Raw genomic sequence first — 21,515 nt, 5'->3', positions numbered from 1 at the left:
GGGCTGGGCAAACATTGCGCTGCTTGCTCGCATTTGGAGCAGGCGAACAGCTTTCTCAGCAAGCGCTCTGCATGTGTGTTTGGGCTTTTTGTTTTGTTTGACTGCTGTCGTGGTCGTCGTTGTTGCTGCTGCTGCGGCTGTTCTCGCTGTCAAAGCGAAAGCTCGCCCGAAAGTTTTACGTGCATGCCTACACAGAGGTACGTCAGTGCTGGTGTGTGTGTGTATAGACATGTATTTATGCAAGTTTATCTCTCTTTTCCATTGAATGGCAACAATGGCAATGGCGAAATCGAAGCATAAAGTCACGCAATTTCAATTACAAATAAACGCACAGCGCTGGCAATGCCAAATGCCAGGCCTGCCGCAAATTTACTATGGCCAATAATAATGCTTGTAATAATGAAATTGTGATAAGCTGTGCGCCACAAATTGCACGCTAGCAAACGATGCAAGAGGCGCGAAATAATTTAAACCGTTAAGCGTTGGATGCGGCGGCATCAAGCGTCGACATTCTGGCTAGTACCATAGCGCTGCTCTCTCGTTCCCACTCGCTATCGTGTTGCTTGGCAACATTTGACGCACGCCGGCAACATATTGCTGGCAACATTAGCGCGTGTGTGCGTGTGCCAGGGAATCACTGAGGCTGGGAGTTGGAGTTGGTCTCGCTGTCGGGGCCATAGCTCTGCGCTTTGGTGTTTGCCAATTAATATTCGTATGATCAAATGCTTAACGCATTTAGCCTTATACAAAAAAAAACCAACAAAACCGGCTCACGTCCAACTTGTGTAAATGATCTACGTTCTCTGATGCACAGATGCGAACTGATGCTGCAAAGCTGCAATCGTTTAGGCTCGCGGCCTGTGGGAAAGCCACTCTACATATACACAAGCGCAAATCCAACAAGTTAAATGATAAACAAATTGTGCATTCATTTAATTACATACATAATTATGCATTTATTTAGTATGAATTTTGTATAAGGTTTGTCTGTAGTTGTACATATGTGTATGTATGCATGCATGCAGGCATGCAAGTGCGTATTTGCTCAATATTTAAATAATCTTTTTTTCTTCTCTTAGTATGTTTGGTAAACTTGTTTATGCAATTTGACGAAGACAAATCAGGTTTACAGATTTTTTGTTTTCTTTTTTTCGTAAACATGTTATTATTTTATTATTTTTTTTGCTATATTTTTTTATGCATAGATCGCTATTAAATTTCATTAGTTATGCACTAGGCTGTATGTGTGTGTGTGTGTGTGTTTGTTTGTATGTTTGTTTGTATATAGTTCTTCGATTTGTATGTAGTTTATATAGGTGCAAATGCACATTAATTATAGTAGACTTTTTCACATGATGATTTAATGATTTAATGGATAGGTACTTCTTATGAGCATTGTTGTACCATACAGCAGGCTAACATTTAAAGCATTGCACACATTGATAGATAGAGACTTGAGAAATTAACTAAAAATGTTTTATTTAACAAATGATAACAACAAGGCTTTGCCTTAAATTAATTTCAAATAAAATCAAAGACTAGTTTAAGAAATTTGATTTTTTTTAAATTAAAAAAATAACAAAAATAAAAACAAATGTCTCACAAATATTAAATGTAATTTTCATTTGTTTTAATTTTATTTTCAATTTTTTTTTCATATATTTTTTGTTTTTTAAGCTAATTTGCTTATAACTTTTATGCGTTGTATTTCATTTTGATTAGAGTTTTGTGAATTGATTTAAAATTATATAACAACGCGCAGTGTCTCAAGGGATTAGTATATATATGTATATATTTATCGCTTGTATATAGCCAATTTGTATTTTATGTTTTTGGATATGAATTTTTCATTGCTTTCTTAAGCAGTTCGCTGTTGAAACTATTTTACAGCTTTTAACATCAATAAAATTGTTTATGTGCCAATAGTATGTTAATAAATTTATACTTTATGCTCGTTTCATGGATTAGATAAATAGCTAAAAATTTGCTAAAACTTTATATATATATATATATGTATATATATATAATTAAATGCAATTGCCTTTTATATAGATACTTAAAAAGTTGTAAATGCATTTTTATTATATTTTTTTGTTGCTCTTGCCAAATGATGATATTTTGGAATATTGTGCGTTCGATTCTCAAATAGTTTAGCTGGATTATTTTTGGAGTATTCAAACATATATATATATTTATATTTATTTATATATATATATTTATAAAATTTGTGCCTTTTGTGTTAGTCTTTCTGTTCAATGTACTTGTTGTTGTTGTTGTTCTCTGCGCAAGGACTAGTTTCAAATCTTATTGGAAATTTCCAACTAAAGCTTAAACAACGCTCCATAGTTGGTCAGGCAAAATAGTTTGGCGCACAGGCTGCGACTGCGGCTGTGACTGCGATTGGTATTGTTGGCCAAAGACTGCGTGGGTTTACGGGCGATGGCCAGCTCCTGGCTCTATTTGCTGCCACCGCCGCCACAGTATTCGCCCTGCAGCATGCCGTTGTCAAGCAGCAGAGCTGGCGTCGTGGCGATGCCGTCGCGCAGTGCCAGCTGATAGGCCACCTCGAAGGCCTGGCCCAGCGTCAGTATAATCTCGCTAGCCAGATCCTATGGGAAACCGATCGATTAATACAACATCTAATAGACTTAGCTATGACTAATACGTACTGTGCTCTGCACTAGAAACACATGGCAGTAGTGCATGTCCTGCTCCTTGGTTATGTAGGCGAAGTGTCGCAGATCCTCCGCGTCCTGGCAGGCGCAGTTGATGTTCTGTATCTCATGCTCGCAGATGACACGCTAATGGAAGCAGCAATTGGATTAGTGGTTTGATCTTTCAGTACATTCCACTACACTTACTCTGCTGGCCACATCTATGAACTCCACGCCGCGATGGCAAATGGCCAGGGACAGCGGCGCGCCCTGCTTGTGCAGCTCTTGGTTTGCCTGATCGCCGGAGGCTTTCAGCTTCTGTATTGATTTCTTTGTGGACTCTGTGCCACGCAGTTCTTTCACAACCGTTGAGCCTAGGTACTGAACAGGAAATAATGGAGCTTAGTAAGTTGGAGCTGGCTGCTAACGACTGTGCAATACTCTATCTTGGTGTTATGATAGAGCATGTTTCAGATTAAAAGTCTTTAGAGTGTATCTCTTGCGGAGTTTTATATATATTTTATGACTGTAGATATATATAACTAGCTCAGAAAAAACTCAAAAACTTTCGCCTTAATGGAAAAGCCCTAAAATTAATTTATTCAATCTTTAGAGAAATTCAATTTCATCTGCCAAACTTGGTATTTCTTGCTTTAAGTCTGTGACTGATATTTTCTAGAAATGCCTGAGATATTTTATATGATTTGAAAACAATATCAGCTGCTGGTCTATATATGAACAAAGAGAATAGTAGTGCTAAAAAGGTGCTTCAATTTGTGATACATTCAGACTATACATAAAACTCTGAGATGAACAAGGAAAACTAATATGCTTCCTTGACTCTTACTGAAAATACGAGGCATAAATAAAATGCCTATGCTCTCAGATTAATATACTTCTTTTTATATAGTAGTGCGAACCTATGACATTTTAAATATTTATTTTATTTTTTAAATATTTATGTGAGTTAAGTGTCCAGTTAGAAGCGGCATCAATGTGAGCTAAGTTTATAAGAAAACTAATATGCCCCTTTCACTGCCCAAGCGCGCATAGTCTTAGGGTATAGCTAGTGCGAATACTCTCACTTTAGACAAGCATCTAGATGCATTACACATGCAAAATATGCTCTCATATGGCATGCTAAGTGCGCTCACCTGGACCTCGTATTTGATGTGCTCGTTAAGAAGAGTTTGCGCCGTGTGGCGCCACTGGGTGGTGCGCATGTTGGCGGGCAGCCCCAGCAGCAGCTCGGAGGGTGCGCGTATCTGAAGCGGAGCCGTTGCTTCAATGGTTTTCAGTGCCGGCGGTGCAGGCGGCGGTGGTGCGGGTCTGAAAAATATATGTCAAAATTAGCCTAGTCATAGATGAGTCATACGTTAAGTCCTACCGATTCTTGCGATAGCCCGTTATGGAATTTCGATGCGGCAATAAAATTGTGGTTGACGTGTTGCTGCCAGTGCTGGCCGCTGGGTTTGTGGCTGTGGCAGCCAACGGCTCCTTGTTGCCATTCGTTGTCATTTTGTTGGTTTCGTTGTTCTCGGCCAGCGGCGTTTTCTGTGACTTCGCCTCGCGCATTTGCCGTATGAAGGCCAGCGACTGCAGAATGCGTCGCCGATGGCCCAACTTATTGATTTCGAGCACAGTTTGCAGCTCCACATCCCAGACACCGCAGACGCTATCAATTGTATTGTACAGGTGCTTGCTGCCGATGTGGAGGAATAAGTCTTGACATGTTCAATCCGCTTCAGGCTTCGCATACTCACTTGAAGAACTCCAGGTATTCGGGCAGGGCGATGCTGTGCAGCCATTGCTGCAGCGTGGCCACGCCCTGCTGCTTGTTCTCCTGCTGCGTCTTGAAGGGCACCTGGGGCAGGAACTCCGCTGGCGGCAAGGTCTCCACGAAGCGCAGCAGCTTGCCCGCATCACGTTCCGGTATATGCAGCAGCGGAATATCCGGCTCCTCGAACACATTGCGCTGGAATGCAGAAGGAATCAGCTGGATATTCGAATGAAATGTGTTGAGCTCTTCAAGCTTACCACAAACTTGTAGTTGTCGTAGCCATTCTCGAAGAGTAAGCGCTCCAGGTGCAGCAGGCCCGCATTGCGCAGCCGGATGGCCAGCTCGCGACGCTCGGGCAGCACCTCCTGATCCTCAAAGTCCAGCTCGAGGTCATGGGTGGGCGTTATGTTCGTGTTGAGGATGCCGCTGCCGAAGTTCTCAATGATCTCGGAGATCTTCTTGCGCGCCTCCTCCGCGTTGAAGGGGCTCAGCAGATTGAGCGAGTTGCGCGCCAGCGACTGGCCGCTGCCTGGAGACTTTGCTGGCGACTTGGCTGGTGACTTGTTTGGCGACTTGCCAGCTGAGCGGGCGGGCGATTTGTCAGCTTTGCGCGTGGACATATTCTCGGTATCGGCATTGCCATTCGTTTCCAGCTTGAGTTCAGCATTTTGCTGCTGGGTGGGCGTTGTGGGTGGCTTCGCGAACTTGCGCTCGGGCACCTGCGGCTTGGTTGGTATCGGCGGACGCACACGTGGTGGCTGCACCTGCTCGGCTGGCACCTTCAGCTCCTTGTGCTCCTTGTTCGAGGCGCCTTTGAGTAGGCCTGCAAAGGGCACGTCGCTCACAAACTCCTCCACATAGTCCGTGGAATGCGAGAGGCTGTGATCCGAGCACGAAATACTGGAACTAAGTGAGCCCGACGACGGAGCCGGACAGCGTGGCACCACCGTCACCGTATCATCGTAGTCATAGCCCGGCGTGCTCAGCGTCGGCAGCAGCTTCGACGGCGACGAGCCCGTCTCGATCATCAGCTGCTGCGCCGCCTGCAACTGCAGCAGCGCCGATCGTCGTTTGTACTCCTGGCTCAGTGGACGGATGCGCTCGTGTATGGTGCGCTCGGCCTGGCTAGAGCTAGGTGGCGGATGATCCGGCGTGGGTGGCTGCTTGTAGTGTGTGGGACTGCTTGGAATTTGCTGCTTCGCATCGCAGTTTTGCTCAGCGTCTTCCGCCTTCTCGACTACATTTATAGAACTGTTAAAGGGCGAAATATTTCCTTGTTATTGATATAGATAGAAATCGAAATAATCATGATTAAATGGCAAGAGTTACTAAATATTTTAGCATTCAAATGTTATCGATAACTCAAACTGTTGCCGAAATATTGTTATCGAAAATAGTATCACACTTGCTTGGTCACCCTGCATATCTCGAGTTTTGCTACTCATCGAGACAGATTAATAAAGCACAGATGGATGGAACCGATGGACAGTTCGGAAATTTTATAGTTTCATCTTCAAGCCTTGCCAACTCACCAGCTGTTGCGATTGCGCTTGAGTTTGCGGTTGGGATTGTACGACTTGAGGGTGGCATTCTCACAGCTCTTGAGCAGCTCCTTTGAGAGCTTGGTCGAAGCGCTGCGCTGCGCCGGTATGGGTCGCTTCATGGAGTTGGTGGCATGGGCAGCTGGCGCTGGCGATTCTCCACTGGAGTTTGGCACACTTGTCTCGCTGTTCAGCTCCGAGCTGCTGCACTGACGATCCAGCATGTCATCTGGACAAATAGGGAAATATAGCTTATGGCTTATAGCAGTTGCTATTGGTGTACTCACTGCTGGAGCTGAGGCTCATGCTGCCGTCCACGGCAGAGCGCGTGCTCTGCCTGGCGCTGGCGTAGAGTCGATCGTTGCGCTGTCGCTCGCGCAGCTGGGTCTCATCGAAGCTCATGCCGCCGACGCTGCCGTGGCTCTGGTGCGAGTAGGGACTCTCGCTGGCGGGCTGGCGTCGGCGACCCTGACTCTGACCCTGGCCCTGGCTGGATGGCGAGCTGTAGCCGAACTGCTGGCCTGGGCCGGCATGGGTGGGCGAGACAGAGAGATTGCGACGCGGCGGCTTCTTGGGCGGTCCGCTGGGTGCAAACGTGCTCATTACAATGGGCTGAGCTCCGCCGCCGGTGGAGCTGCGCGAACGTGGCGACACGGACGCCGGCTCAAAGCTGCTCAGCGAGGAAGAGGGACTGACACTAAAGCCGCCGCCCATATCGCTGCAGAATGAGGATGATTATAGTTAGCTAAAGCCCGATTTGAATAGTCAACTCACTTCTGTATGTGCAGCGGCGAGTGCGCGTTGAGATCCTGGTAGAATCTGTCCTCTGGCTGCAAAGCGCTGTCCAGCGACTTGCCGCCATTGTAGTGGCTGCCATTGCCGGCGCTCAGGCGCTGCTTGCTGTAGCCGGACTGCTGCATGGAGTGCGAGTGGTTAAGCAAGTGGTTGTTCGAGTTGAAGTGATAGTGGTTATGGCTGTTGGGCTGCTGTGGCTGCTTGGAGCTCTGGCCGCGCCCGGCTGTATGTGAGCCTGCGTGCTGCCGATAGATAACCTCGTCGGCCTCATCTGTGTCCATCTGGTGTCGGAAGTCTGTGTGGATGAAAGACTCATTCGTCTGCATTTATCTGCATAGGCGCTTATCACATTTGTTCAACGATGTCAGGGACACAAATGTTGACTTGGAGACAATGTGAACTATATTACGTATACGTACTGTTAATCACGGCAATTATGTGCTTGGTCACATGTGGCGGAAATTCACGCAGTATGTCCAAGGCTGTGCGTCCCTCGCTGTCCGTGGCCGATAGATCGATGCCGGCCCGCAGCAGAGTGCGCACCACATTCTCCTTGCCGCACAGAGCTGCCTCATGGAGTGCCGTGCCCGAGGGCGTCAAAAGGTTCACACAGACGCCGGCAGCGAGTAGCACATCGACGACGTTCTTGTGGCCATTGCGGCTGGCCAGATGGAGGCAGGTGTGCGGAAATATGTGGCGCGCGGGCGATGAGGGTGACTCTGCGGCGCCTCTGCCGCTCTCCACTGCCGCAGTGCTGAGATGTGAAATGAGTTCGGGATGCGCTCGAATGAGCATTTGTACGGCCTGCAGGCGTCCGTATTGGGCGGCCAGATCCAGTGGCGTCTCGCCGCGTGAATTGCGCATATTGGGATCCGCATCGTGCGAGAGCAGCAGCGCCAGTGCGCCCGTGTGTCCATGCTGGGCGGCACAGTGCAGCGGCGTCTCCTGCTCAATGGTTTGCAGATTGGCGCTAGCCGGGCGATAGGGTTGCGTCAGCAACAGTCGCACAATGTCCGTCTCGCCAGCCCAGGCGGCCAAGTGCAGCGGCGACGAGCCCCGCGAGTCGGGCAAATTGGTCGAAGCCTCATGGGCCAGCAGCAGTCTGACAATATCCTCGTGCCCATTGAGGCAGGCATGATGCAGAGCCGAGTAGCCGCCGCTGTCCTGCACGTTGACACCGGTGCGTCGCAGGCTGGCCAACGGCCCGGCGCGTTTGCCCTTCTGGGCGAGCACCTTTTCGATGTGGCTGATGTTGCCGTTGCGTGCCGCCTCGAGGAACTCCTGATCCTTGCCCATGCTGAAGCGTGCCTGCCTGCAATTTAATGGCCATTAATGGACTTACTCAACGATTTTTTAATCGCATTCAGAATCTGTGCTGAGTTGATTTACTGAAAACGAATTATGACTGTCAAGTGTACTTCATTAAAACGCTGCGGGCTTTGTGGCTTTTTAGCTTTTAAGCTTTTAGCACGGGTCGCCTTTTAGCTCTAATGACTTTCGCATGCAGCCCCACCCAATGCCTGTCTAAGGACTGCCATTACACAAAATAATATGGCACAATACGAGATGGAGCACTCATGTGTGTGGCTGCCCCCAGAGCCTGCCAGCCTCACGGCTGATGAAGTGCTTTTCAGCCGTTGAAATATCTTTGAGTATCTTTGATACGTGCCCTTAAGGGCGTCTACAGTGGATCGCATTTATAAATGTTCCTGCTCTATTTGCTGAGCTCCAGTTGAGCTTCTTAATGTGCATGCATAATGGGCTGAGCTAATCATGTTTGCTTTACGTTCGTGAAGAAAAAAAGGCTTATATAGGGTGACCAAGTTAGAGCCATAGATAAATAAATTATAATATAATAAATAAGGCTAGAGATGGTAAGTGCTTTCGGGTCTTTTTTTAAAGCTACATAACTGACATTACCTATGAAATAGTCTGGTAAAAAAATTGCTGCTTTGCATAGGGTGAGAGTCCTCTGGGACTTGTCTAATACTGATGGCCAAATAAGAGTTAGGAAAATGACATAATATGCAGCAGAGTATACTTAACTGTGCCACAAATTTGCTGCACGCTGAACACTAAACACAAAATTAACTTTACGCTAGAATTTAGCTGATATTTGTTAAAAATATTAGCAAAAGCTTAAAACGCTTAAACTATAATTAAATGGCAATTATTCAGTAATATATCAGCAACTAAATATGTTTGCTAACGGCAACAGCTGCGGCAATATTATCATATGAAATAGCATCACTCTTGTTTGGTCACCCTATATCATAAATATGGTGCGCATAGCTTTGGTTTTGGCTTATGCTTCTGTGCGTATATATAATTTTACCGTTTCGTAGCCTTGTTTGTAGCGTTCAAGCACACTTTCTAATTTAACTATTTAATACTTTGTATTGGCTAAGCTCTACATAGGCAATTCTAACAATAGAGAAATTTGTAATATTTCGTATGAAAAAAGTGAGAGTCGTTAATGTGGGCTGATTAAAGACGTATTCAATTTATATATACATATATGAAATTTTGTTGAACTTGTGTGAAACGCCATCCATTGTACCCTCAGTCTGTCTGCGGGCTCGTCTGGCCTTTCCGTCTCTTAATATCGCTCTATAGGGAGACAGAAATTGAAAGCACGCTGCCTGACAGTCTGTCACAGCGGCTTCAATGAGATAAATACGACGCTGCAACAGATAATCACCTGCTTACACACGCGCTGTCACACACACACACACTCGCACATGGGGTTTTATTATGCTACTATAGAATTCAACTCAAGGTAGGTTAGGCACGTCCTAGCGCCAGCAGGAGAGAGAGCGAAGGAGAGGGAGAGAGAGTTAAGCGTGCGCGAGAGAGCTTTCGGAAGTGTGTAACTCCAGAGACAGAGACAGCAAGAGAGCGCGAAAGCGAGAGAGAGAGAGAGAGAGAGTGAGTGTGTGTATTCCTGGTCGGCCTTTGACTGGGCTGCTGCCGCGCCCACCAACTAATGGGCGGGCTACGCCTCCCACTTACTACTCCATACGCAACGTTTGCTTATTTTTTTTTCTTTGCTTTTCGAGAAACTGCGAGGCGTGTGCCATGTGTCGTGGCTGTGGGGGAGTCCCAGTTAGTCCATGGCAAAGAAAGCCAACGGAAATTGAAGTCCATTATAAACGAGTTGACACTGTCAGTGGAGGCGCAGCAGCAGGGGCAGCAACACAACAGCGTTGTCAATTGGCTTAGCTTATGAATTTATAGTGCGCTGCCATAATTGGGTCAAAGGATATTGACCTGGTCTAAGGCACTTGGCAAATGGCCAGGCAATACTGTGTGCATATGGGAAAATCGGCTCAATTAGGCAGACGACAGCTTGTCTGGAACACATTTCCTGTTTCCCTTGTAAACAAATTGTGTTCAATTTGAGCTGCGAGAAAAGCAAAAAGCAGAAAACAATATCAAAGCTGCGCTTGCTGCTGCTGCTGCTGGTGCTGCTGCTGCTGCTGGTGCTGCACTCTAAAGGCGTGTACCTCCATATACACACACGCACATCCACTCGGGCACTTGACTACTATATGTATATACACACACACTCACCCACACACTCACACACATTTATGGCTACTTCACAGATACATTTTCTGACTGCAATTCGTTTAGCTACCTTTTGCGATTAGTTTTTTTAGATGCGAACACTATGTGTGTGTGCTTTTTGTTTCTGTTTCGTATGTCTGCTGGGATGTGTGTAACTTTTCACTTCCGTTCGTTGGGCTGTGCACGTCTTGTTCAATTTAATAAATTTCATTTGATTGGCTTGCCGCGCCGTCTGCGTCTCCAGCACATTTCCATTTACGAAATGAGTTTGCAACGCCCGCGTTTCGCTCCGACCGCGTACAGACGACACTGACGAGACTCTGACGGACGACTCTGACGACTCGGCCGGGCCAGGCGCTGTTGGTGACTCTGACTCTGACTGTGACGCTGTCAGTGAGTGTCTGGGTCTGGGTTCCGTAAGAATTTCTGTTACATTTTTCACACATCGCGCGGAGAGCGCTCCGTGTGCCGTGCTCCGTGCTCCGTGCTCCACGCTCTTTGACTCCATGCGCCGTGCACTTTGGCTCTTGTGCAATGTACGCGTAGTCGTATCTATATCTGCTGAGCAGCAATGAAAGTTGTTGTATACAATACAGCACAATAAGTTTAGATATGCTCAGCGCTTTCACTTGATTGTTTTGGCTCTGCTGCCATCACAGTCGTCGCTCTATGCGGGCCAAAGAGCGCCAGCTACAGAGAGAGCAGAGCAGAGCACTGAGAATACATAATTCGTTTCTGTTTATTTACACGATATTAGGCATTTGTTTACGTATTTTGTTGTGCTAAACTGACAGACACCACAGTTAATCAGAGAGCCAAACAGAGAGAGAGAGAGCGTGCCAGAGGCATGGGCAGCCAGAGAGAGAGAGAGAGGGAGAGTGTGTGTGGGAGCGTGAGCATGGGAGTGAGAGTTGCGAGTGTTGTAAAAATAGTATCAACTTGCTTTATTTTGTTGTTATCATGAATAAAGAATGTGGCAAGCGGAACGCCTTGGTTGCCACATAAATGCATTCTATAGATATATATCTATATATAAGATCATTAATCTAGCTGAATCATCAGATGTCTCATAAATATAAAAATAAATTCGACTAATCCCTTATTGATGATTAAATATCAAGACCTAAATCAATTGGAGCATACAGAAGCCTGTGGTATATTTATTTTAAATTTATTATAAATATTGTGGCATGCAAACAGAAATATAAGTTTATTATTTATCAACGGTCTTGCATAAAAATATAAATAAATGCAAATATTCTTAGACTGATGATAAAATGTTAAGACTTAAATTTAAAAAAAAATGAAGACTTAAATTATAAATTAAAATTAAAATATATTTACAACATATTTATGTATAAAATATTTTTTAAAATTTGTTGTGGAGTTTTAAATTATATTTTATATAATTTTATTTTAACTCAATTTGAATTTATATATATAATATAAGAATTATTATTAATATTATATTTATTAGTTAAAAAATGTGATGAAAAATTTATTAAATTTATTAAAATATTATTAGCTAGCATTCCTTTGCTTAAGAGTTTTATTGGCTGTTTAATGATTTCATGAAGTAAATTTTTTTATAATATTCCCAACTTAAAAAACTTAATAATATAATTTTCTATATTGTTGCTTATTCTAGTTAATTCTAGTTTACACTTTATTTACAAAAAAATTTCTGTTAGTAAAATTTCTTATATATATTAATAGTTAAACTTTTTTTTATTCTTTTCAAGTTTCTGTTAATATAGAATGTAAATAAAAATAATTTAAAACTGTTGTATAATTAATCCATCTCTAATTTAATTTTTTAATAAATAGTATTTCACAATATATATATATATTGATTTTATTTAACATTTACTTATGTATGAATATTTTATATTTAATTTTTTTAAATTATTTATTTTATTGTTATATATATATTTTGTTTAATTTACGTATAAATTAAAAAATACATAATTGAAGTTTTAAGATTTTTAATATTTATGTTTACGTACATTTTTATATTTGGCTTTTAAATCTGTGCTTTAAATGCAGCGCTGCTGAGCTTACGTTGGTTATCAATGCGCGCGCGCTCTCACCCGCACTCTCCGCCTGCGCTCTCTCGCACGCTCTCAGACTCTCTCTTTGCTCATTAGACATGCGTCGCACAGACGAGTGAGCAAAAGCTTTCTTATCAATTTAGTGCCTGGGGCATTGTTGTTGTTTTGCTTTGTGTGTGTTTGGGAGGGGTGGGGGGAGAAGGGCGTGCAAAGCTTTTGAACAGCTGTTCGATAAGAGACGCTATTTAACCCTTCGATGGCCCTTCAAATGGCTATTGTGCAAATGTATTGGACATGAATAATGGCTCGCTTGACTGCGAATGTGACTCAGTTGTGGCGTTGTTTGACCAGCGGCACTGTGGGCGGACACAAATGGCTTTGTTGTGGCATGCCACGCGTACACAAACAAAATCGACGGATGACGGCGAAAAAACATAGCAAAACAGACAAACGGCTAACACCTACGAGCTCGACCCACCGCACGGGTATTCATATACGAGTGCCACAAATGCCACAAATATGTGTAATTGACTTGAAAATGCGGCAAGCAAATCAATCCCCAGCACGGACTCGGGCTATGGCCCGCAGTTGCTGGCCAAAATCTCGACCCCAAGTGCAGCGCGTGAACTCATTCTCATTCCGCGGCCAGCGCTGTGTGATTGATGAATGTTGCATATTTTGGACGCAGCGGGACGTCGCCTGCCGCTGGCTGCCTCCATTGTGTGGCATTAATGAGACACTGGCCATTTGTTTGACTGACCGCCCGACCACCCGACCGTCCGCGTCTTGCCCGTTGCACTCAATGACGTTTCAACGCTTTAATATGCTGTGCTCGACTGCTAATTGCCAATCGCAAACATTTGTGCATTTGCACAAATCGCTGAGATCGTTAAATTTTATAGAAATTGTAACACATGGGCTTGACGCTTGGTTACTTGCAGATTCATGTCTGTCGGTACTGCTGGATGCAGCTAAAAGCAAAAGCTAGCGGTTCTATTTATTACCATAAATAATTGTCAAAGGCAGCTAAAGTCAGCTGCTATGCAGCCAGCCCTGGACGGGTTGCTCGTATTTATTTCACCAAACGGCACACTTAAAAGGCAGCAAGCCGACGACTGTGGCACACCCCTGACGTCATGTTGGTTAGTGGGTGCAGCCATAGCAACAACAACAGCAACATTGCTCATAATAAAGACATTAGAATGTGCGATACGATTCTGGCTCAAGAGTCGGCATTTGATCGCGCAGTCTAAGGCGTAAATGATTTAGTTCCGCTGCATTGGCTACGCAACTTATTGTTGTTGTTGTTGTTGTTGTTGTCATGGAGCCTGGAGCTGTCTTAAGCGAGATACTCAACATCCGCAAAGCCAAGAAAATGTCTTCTCTTCTCAATTAATATTTCTATATATATTCCAGAGCAACCAAACATAACAATTTATCTAAATATATAAATTAACGTATCTAATTTCTTAAATGATTGTGGATTTCTTCGCTATCAGACAAACTATCATCTTCTGTCGACTTAGGTTCTAAATCATAATAATTCTCAGTTATTATTTCTTCTTCCTCATAAGTTTCGTCCTCACTTTCGTATTCGTATTGGTCGTAATATTGTGGGTCGCCGTTGGTGCCTGGCGGAATAAATGTTGCTTTGGGATCGTCACCAGAGTTGTATGGACCGTACTCTGGCTCAGTGCTAGACAGGCTGCATTTTAGTTCACAATACGCAAGGTTGTTAAACCGATTCGGATTCCCCCCACAGCCACTGTAATTGAATGCAGAGCAATAGCCGCCGAAGACGTCATATGCATACTTTCTAAAACTGCCTTTACAAGGACCAGGATTGGCAAGATGCAAACATCGATCTGCAATGTTGTGAGATTAGTATATAAATAGATACAAATTGATAACAATATAGAGCTTACACCTGGATAAATATAGAGGATTCTTCCAGAGCTTCACCTCACATTGTACGAGCACAGCTAATGAAATTAGGAGCAACTTCATGACTTCAGTTATAATTGGAGACAGAAATCAGGTCGACAAGCTCAGAGCTCTAAAGTAAATGCTAGTATTAGCTTAAATGGAAAACTATTTAAATATTGTTTAACAATTAGCTATTACAGCGTGAACTTCATGCAGCTTGCTTTGTTCTCACAGAACGTTCAAATGAGGCGCTCCCAAAGGCAAAGATCGAATGGACGCTCTGACATGAAGCAGCAGCCGCTTGGCAACATGTTGCCCATACAAATGTTGCTAACAATGCACAGTGGTTAGAGCTTGAATAAAGGATTAATTATTTACCAATTCCGAGTATTTTAACAATGTTTTGAATATTATTATAAATTAAATATTAAATATAAAATATTAAATAAATTAAAGTAAAAGTTTTTCAGTTACTTTTTGTTATTTATTATTTTTTTTAACTTATTTTTTGCCACTTTTTTTTTTATGTTTTTTTTAGTAAGCAATCAGTGTGCCTGGGATTTGATGCTTTGACCGTCTCGTCATTGTCGCACGACTCACGACGGTGATAAATAATCATCTGTCTAAGAAGCTCCGACTGCAGTACGAGCACAATTGAAGTTAGAGTGGAGCAGCTGCCCTCGTCCAATGTGCTTCTAATTAAGCTGCGGCAATAGCAGGTACTCGTAATTGCATAAGGAGTAACGGCACTTGCTGCTCCTGCCTGTTGGCCAAGTTAAGCGACTCGTTATTATCGCCATCGCTTCGGCTCTCATTTCTTCTACTGTTGTTGTTTTTTCTTTTTGGCTTATTTTGGTTTTGGTTTTGGTTTTGGTTTTGGCCATCTCATAGCATAGACGGCACAGATAGCCAACTGTATTGGCAATGACATTTCAATGCATTTATGATGTTTATCTTGGGCAGCAGGCCATGCAAAGTGCTCCCAGTACGATGTATGCAGCATGCTGCACCGATTTCGATAAATTGTGCACGTTTTCTAAGGCAGGGCCTTTATCAAAACAACTTCATCATCAGCAGCAGCGGCAGCTTATTGACTTGGCTCGCTTAATTGGCCCAAAACCCTGAAAGTACTTTTTAATGAAAAAAGCTGGCAAAATAAATAAAATAAAAATCAAAATAAAGCATACAAAGGATGCCGCCAAGCCGGCTGCTGCTGCTGCTGCTGCTGCAACTTAGATCCTGCTCATAATTCAATTTGGATCGTTGTCTCTTGCACAGATTTATTTGGCTGCTCACTCGATTAACATACAATTAGAGCATTGCTGCATTTTATTAAATACTAGTTACATAGTGTTTCATATGTAAATTCATGCATATATATATATATATATATATATATTCGTTGCATTATTATGCAAATGCAAGGTGCCTTAAATCGAAGGTCCAAGTACAATATGAGCTGCATAGCTAAATATAGGCATATATTTGAGCAGGATTTTTCTTTTCATTTTTTATGTTTTTCTGTTTTCTGTTTTTTTTGGAAAGTTTTTTGCTATAAGCACAAAGTTTACTGCTATACAGTGAGCATGTTGACCGTTAAGTGCCATTAAACAGGCAACTGCTGCTGCGGCATTGTTGCTGCTGCCGCTGCTGGTTGCTGGTTGCTGGTTGCTGTTGCAGTTGCAGTGTTGCCGCTTTCTAAGAGAAGAAGAAAATGAAGCAGGTGCGCAATTGTCAATTTTCTTGCTAGCTGCAGGAGAAATATAGAGAGACACACAACAAAAACAATGAATAACAAGGCAGAGCGGCGTCTAAAGGATGAACGAAGTTCGAATACACTTTCTGCTGTCTGAAGATGCTCCTCAGCTAAGGCTCACCAAAGTAAATGAAATTCCGTGACACAAATGACATGATTTTTGTGGATCAGAGACTCGATGCTGACTCAGAGCTTGGCTAAGTAAGTAGCATTTGTAGGCTTTTAGCAAACTCCTTGGCATTGCTCTGGCAAAAGTTCGTCGGGCTTTTATGCCTGATTTTTGTTAGTGTATTTCTATATCTGATTGTTTTGTGCACAGGTTTTTATCAGTCGCATATCGGCTTGACATAGACATAGTAAGTAGCTTTTGTTGCCTGTTGTCAGTTGCTGCTGCTGCTGCGGCTGCTGAAACGAGTGGCCAGCCCGTTGTGACTGTGATTATTATGATTGTCCAGTCAAGCATGGACGATGCCTATGCCTAGGCCAATGCCGATGCCGATGCTGAAGCTGAAGCTGAAGCTGATGCTGATGCTGATACCTATACCGATGTCTATGTGTACCGATGCCGATTGCTGCCGGCCACAGCATTGCCAAGCCAAGATTTATGACCTTTTTCTAAGCAAGATTTTTTTTCATTTATTTTTTTTTTGGCAGCGGCGCTTGTTCTACGAGCTGTTGTCCACAGATATCTCTTTATATAGCTGCATATGGATTCATATGGCATGCAATAATAACTATAATTTGCCTGATTTATGATTTGGTTTTGTGACATCAATTTGGCGGTTGGACCACGTCTGCGGCGTTGCTTTTATGCAATTTTAATGCTAAATTATTATTTGGCTACAGATTAAAGATTTTCCACTGCTCTACTAAGTAATTCATAATCATTTGAATATTGATTAAAATGCGATTCATACATAAAATAAAAAAATAAAAGAGTTCCATTTTCGATTGGAAAAGTTGCGAAGAAATTTCTATTTCTTATGAGCATGAATTTTTAACTGCTTTTTTAAGGCCTGAAGCCAGTAAAGAGAAATGAAAAATCAAGGCATAATTGCTAATTAAAATTGATAGAATTGACAGAAGCAGGATAGAACGCAGAACGACCAGCTGAGTCGATATGGTCCTGGCCGCCTGACTGTTTGTGCGTTTGTCTGTCTGTTCCTCCATCTGTTTCTCCCTCCATCCGTTCACCCAGCCGTCTGACTGTATGTATGATATATCTTAAGACAGGCTTGCATATATAATCTCATTCCATCATATTTACTTAGCTTGAATATAAAATTAAAATTAACATAATATTGAAAATTGTTTTGAGCTTTGTAGAAACTTCTTTTACTATGACTTCACTCAACTTGTGTTTATATGTTTCTTAAATAACCTGAAAAAAACTCATCTTTGTTGTAAAAATATTTATATTTGCTATATATATATAGCTGCGTGTCCCATCAACTACGTCTACTGTTCCCAGTAACAATTGCTGTCAATCTTAGCAGCATCCAAACAAGAAATTGCCATTTCTCCTATAATTGTAGATGTCAGGCGTCTGTGGCTATTGGCTCTGTTCTAACCTCGTTAACGCAATGTCAGCAATAAATGCCATAGATCATTGTTTATGGGAATGCCTCATGCCAAGTATAGGCAGCAGCGCGCCTGGGCCTGGTGTGGCCACTGTCGCTGCCGTTTCGGATGTCACATAAAGTGGGCAAACTAATTTCCGCTGTATGCTAATTAAAAGTGCCAATGGCATGACTGCCGATGGGCAAATTGCAGCCAGTGTGTCCCTAGCAAATGGGGCAGGCAAACAAGTGCCTGATCGAGGTTCTAGGAAGTGCAGCCGGCGGCACATGCTGCGCCTGGCTAAGCCATGCCCAGCCAACCAACCAAGCAGCCAGCCAGCCAAGTCGTTTCGTTATGGTTTAAATGAGCAATTTAACAAGCAGACAGCCTGAGCTGCAAGCGGAGCTGCCGCTGCTGCTGCTGCTCCATGTGGAGTAAGAGATCAAAGATAGAAATCTCGGCAAGAAGCGGCAGACAGTGGCAAACAGGCACACGGCGCTGGCGGCTCAGTTGGTTAGGGCCATATTGCTTGTTGTTGTTGTCGACTTAATAGCGGCGCTTGGCGCTGTTGTTAATGCTGCTGCTGCTGTTGCTGCTGCTGCACTTGAAATTGAATCTGAAGTAAAATCGTGCACATTCTGAGGCGACACCGAGATGCGGAAACGGCAGCACAACAAGCACAGAAGCCGTTAGTTAAACTGCTGCCACTGCCGGCGGCCAGCGGCCAGCGTCCAACTGCAGCTGCATCCCGATCGAATGTTGCCGCGAACCCTGCCCTTGTCGCCTGTCATAAAGGCTGCCCGGTTCCTTTTTTTGTTTCTTTTTTTTTTTTGAGGCATATTAATTATTTTTTCGGGCTTTTGTCGTTGGCTGTCGTTGTGTTTGTTGCTATTGTTGCTGTTGCTGTTGCTGTTGCTGTTGCTGCTCTTGAGGATATGTCCGTGGCTGGGCCCGCAGCAGCTGCATGCGCCATGGTCAAAACGCCCGCCAGCGATATTTGGGCAGAGATTTGTGCCGTTGTTGCGAATCGTGGCCAGGCATAGAGCAAAAAGCACACCAGCAATGAAATTTTTCGTACATGTTATTGTCCATGTCCCTCGGTCCAGAGCTTTGTTGCTGTTGCTGTTGCTGTTGTGTTGCTGTTCCGCCAATGTTGCCGTCTCGCTCGCAGCTCGAGCCACCCATGGCGGGTTCAATCGGGTTTCGTTACAGTTTTACTATGGGCAACATTGTCGAACGGCCCCTAGTTGTCTTTTAGCGTTTGGCATTTTCAATTTCATGTTTTGGCTGTTGCTGTTGTTGCCGTTGTTGTTGCTGTTGTTGTTGCTGGGTTTCTGTGAAGCACGATAAGCATTTCTTTTGAATTCGTTTTGTTGAGGGCGTGTGCACACCAAAAATCACAGTTACATCAAATTGTTAATTCGTTTCATTTTGCACTGGCCGCGCACTCTGATATGAAGTCTTGTAGCTACCGTTGCTTGAAGCACTCCAGCAGCAACAGCAACAAGAGCAACAACTTGAGGTCAATTGAAATAGTGCATAAAATCAATTGACAACATTTTGTGGTTTTGTCGCATATAGAAAGAAACCGTTGAAATCGTCATTTGGTTCCAGACAAAAAATACAAAAATTAACTCCACTCCACGATTCGCTCCGCTTGAGCTGAATATTGAAAGCATGCCAATTGTCGCATTATTGATGCTTAATTTATTACTTTCAGTCTCATAACTCACTGTCACATTGGATTACAGCTAATTAATACTCATAGATTTCATTTTTGTCAGATGTTTTTTTCTATTTATTTTTAGAGAAGAAATTTTTAGTCAAGTTTAAATGAAATAAGCTAGAAAACTATTTTTGTTTAAGATATTTTTTGGGTGACTCATTAAGAGCTATTCAAAAATGAAGTGCTATAAGAGAAAAATGTATTGCAATGTTTTTGATGGATGCTGAGCAGTTAATGATTAAAATGCTCGCTTCGACTTCAAGCTTAAGCTTTAGTTTTGGATGACTCTGCTTAATATGTGTCAATATATGGGTCTTCTTCAATACTAGTTGCTACAGCTGTTATATTTTATTCTCTCTACACTCATATCCAACTAGTTTTTTTTTATTATATTTACTACCTTGTGCTATAGTTCAGTTATTTGCAAATTGTTTTAGTGTTTGTCAGAGGCAGAGAATCTTTTCTCTTAATTTTATTTTTATAACATTATATTTTGGCATATATATATTAAATATGTTAAAAAATTTCACATACATAAATATATATATTTATATATATATATAAATAAATAAAAAGATGAATATATAAATGTATTATACATAAAAATATTTAATATATTAAATAATAACATTATTTGCTAAATAATCTGTAAATAAAGAATTTTTATAATACAACTTTTTCTCTTTAAAAATAGACAAAATGTCTGAAATAAATAAAAAAAATAGTAATCAGTTAGAACATAACAAAAAGGAAATTTAAAACAATTAATATATTAATATATATTCTCTATATATAATATATATTTATATATACATATATTTAATGCCCTTCAAGAATTATTTATATCGTTTATTATTATTATGCTAATATCGTTTATTATTTGTCTTTTTTTGTAATGCATATAGCTATAAGCTATGAAAAATAGGAGTGGTATCTCCTGGTCAGAGTATCTGCCAGTCGGGCAGCCCGTCTAGACATTCTTACTTGTTTCTCAGTGTACTTCTGTTTAATTGCTTGCAGGCCTCATTGAAATTGTCTTTTTTTATCTCTACTTGAGCTGCTGCACTTTTCACATGGCCACAAATCAAGTGCCACGCCCAGTTGCCACCGTTTTAGCCCCGATAGATTTCCTTAACTAAATTATGAGCAGGCAACAACGTAGCCAGTATCTAAATGGAAGACGGCAGATGTGCCATGAAATTTCCACATAAATTTCAATTTGCCTGCCATTTCCCCCAAACTGTTGCACGCAGTGAAATTGGCAAAGAAAGCGAAGCAACGGCGGCCCACACGGCCAGCACCGCCCAGCTGCAGCAGAGAGCAGCTACAGCAACGGCAACACGTTTGCCACCGCCGTTGCCACCCACTGTTTTAATTAAGTCGAAATGCAAATGAGCAGCGGCAGCGAGGGCGGGGGCGGGGGCGGCACAGATCGGACTAGCTATGCGATTAATTGCGCAAAATTGGCGCGGCAAGTGAAAGCCGCAGTGGCATCTTTATTTTTATGGCGCTGCACAGAGAGAGAGAGAGAGAGAGAGAGGGAGAGGGAAGGAAGGAGGTAGGTAGAGATCAATCTGCTGGGCCTAGATAGCCCAGTAAACGCCAAATCACTTAACAATCAACCGTAATAACAACCATAGCAACGTAACTACAGCTGCGACACTTTTGAAACTCGTTTGACAACGATATTATGCGGAGATCGATGCGAGTTGCGGCTGTAGTTGTAGCTGGAGGTGGATACCCAGCCAAGTGCCCAGCTCCCAGTGCCAGTCGCGTTAGATTAATTTCCAAAGGCTGTCATTAAAATTCCAACGGGCTGCAATTTATATGCCACACACATGCCGATGCAGCGTCCGTCTCGCCTTGTCTTGGCCTCGTGCAATTTTTAATAAAAACAGCTTTATATTTATGATATCAGAATTTATATGGCAGAAAAGAGAGAAAAACAACAAAAAATAGACATTGACAATAACAACGACAGCGACGACCACGCGCCGCTCGTTAGTTCGGCTGTGCCTGTGCCTGTGCGACCGACCGACAACATCATCAGCAGCATGCAGCGTGCAACGTGCAACGTGCAACAGTTGGAGGCAGGCAGCGACTGCTGAAAGTTTTGCATGACAAACTCAAACTCATCCATCAATCAAAGAGCGCAG

General features: G+C 43.0%; 2 protein-coding genes across 2 annotated transcripts; both read right to left on the bottom strand.

The window, feature by feature from the left end:
• Positions 1-2,206: 2,206 nt before the first annotated feature.
• LOC111594823 (ankyrin repeat and SAM domain-containing protein 1A) lies at positions 2,207-8,071 on the bottom strand. The gene is made up of 11 exons (XM_023308288.2): positions 7,190-8,071; positions 6,750-7,065; positions 6,263-6,693; positions 5,967-6,204; positions 4,692-5,685; positions 4,418-4,629; positions 4,042-4,356; positions 3,809-3,983; positions 2,862-3,035; positions 2,670-2,801; positions 2,207-2,609 (listed from the first exon to the last, which is right to left on the bottom strand). Exons 1-11 carry the CDS (start codon positions 8,064-8,066, stop codon positions 2,457-2,459), a joined length of 4,017 nt encoding a protein of 1,338 aa, XP_023164056.2. The 5' UTR covers positions 8,067-8,071; the 3' UTR covers positions 2,207-2,456.
• Positions 8,072-13,852: 5,781 nt separating this feature from the next.
• On the bottom strand, positions 13,853-14,456 carry LOC111594822 (tissue factor pathway inhibitor). Its single transcript, XM_023308287.2, has 2 exons — positions 14,317-14,456; positions 13,853-14,256 (listed from the first exon to the last, which is right to left on the bottom strand). Exons 1-2 carry the CDS (start codon positions 14,396-14,398, stop codon positions 13,853-13,855), a joined length of 486 nt encoding a protein of 161 aa, XP_023164055.1. The 5' UTR covers positions 14,399-14,456.
• Between the last annotated feature and the right edge of the window lie 7,059 nt (positions 14,457-21,515).

The sequence above is a fragment of the Drosophila hydei genome, unplaced genomic scaffold, assembly GCF_003285905.1.
Source record: "Drosophila hydei strain 15085-1641.00,03,60 unplaced genomic scaffold, DhydRS2 tig00000290-arrow-arrow-pilon, whole genome shotgun sequence".
Lineage (NCBI taxonomy): Eukaryota > Metazoa > Arthropoda > Insecta > Diptera > Drosophilidae > Drosophila > Drosophila hydei.
This window is presented reverse-complemented; position numbering and strand designations above follow the sequence as displayed.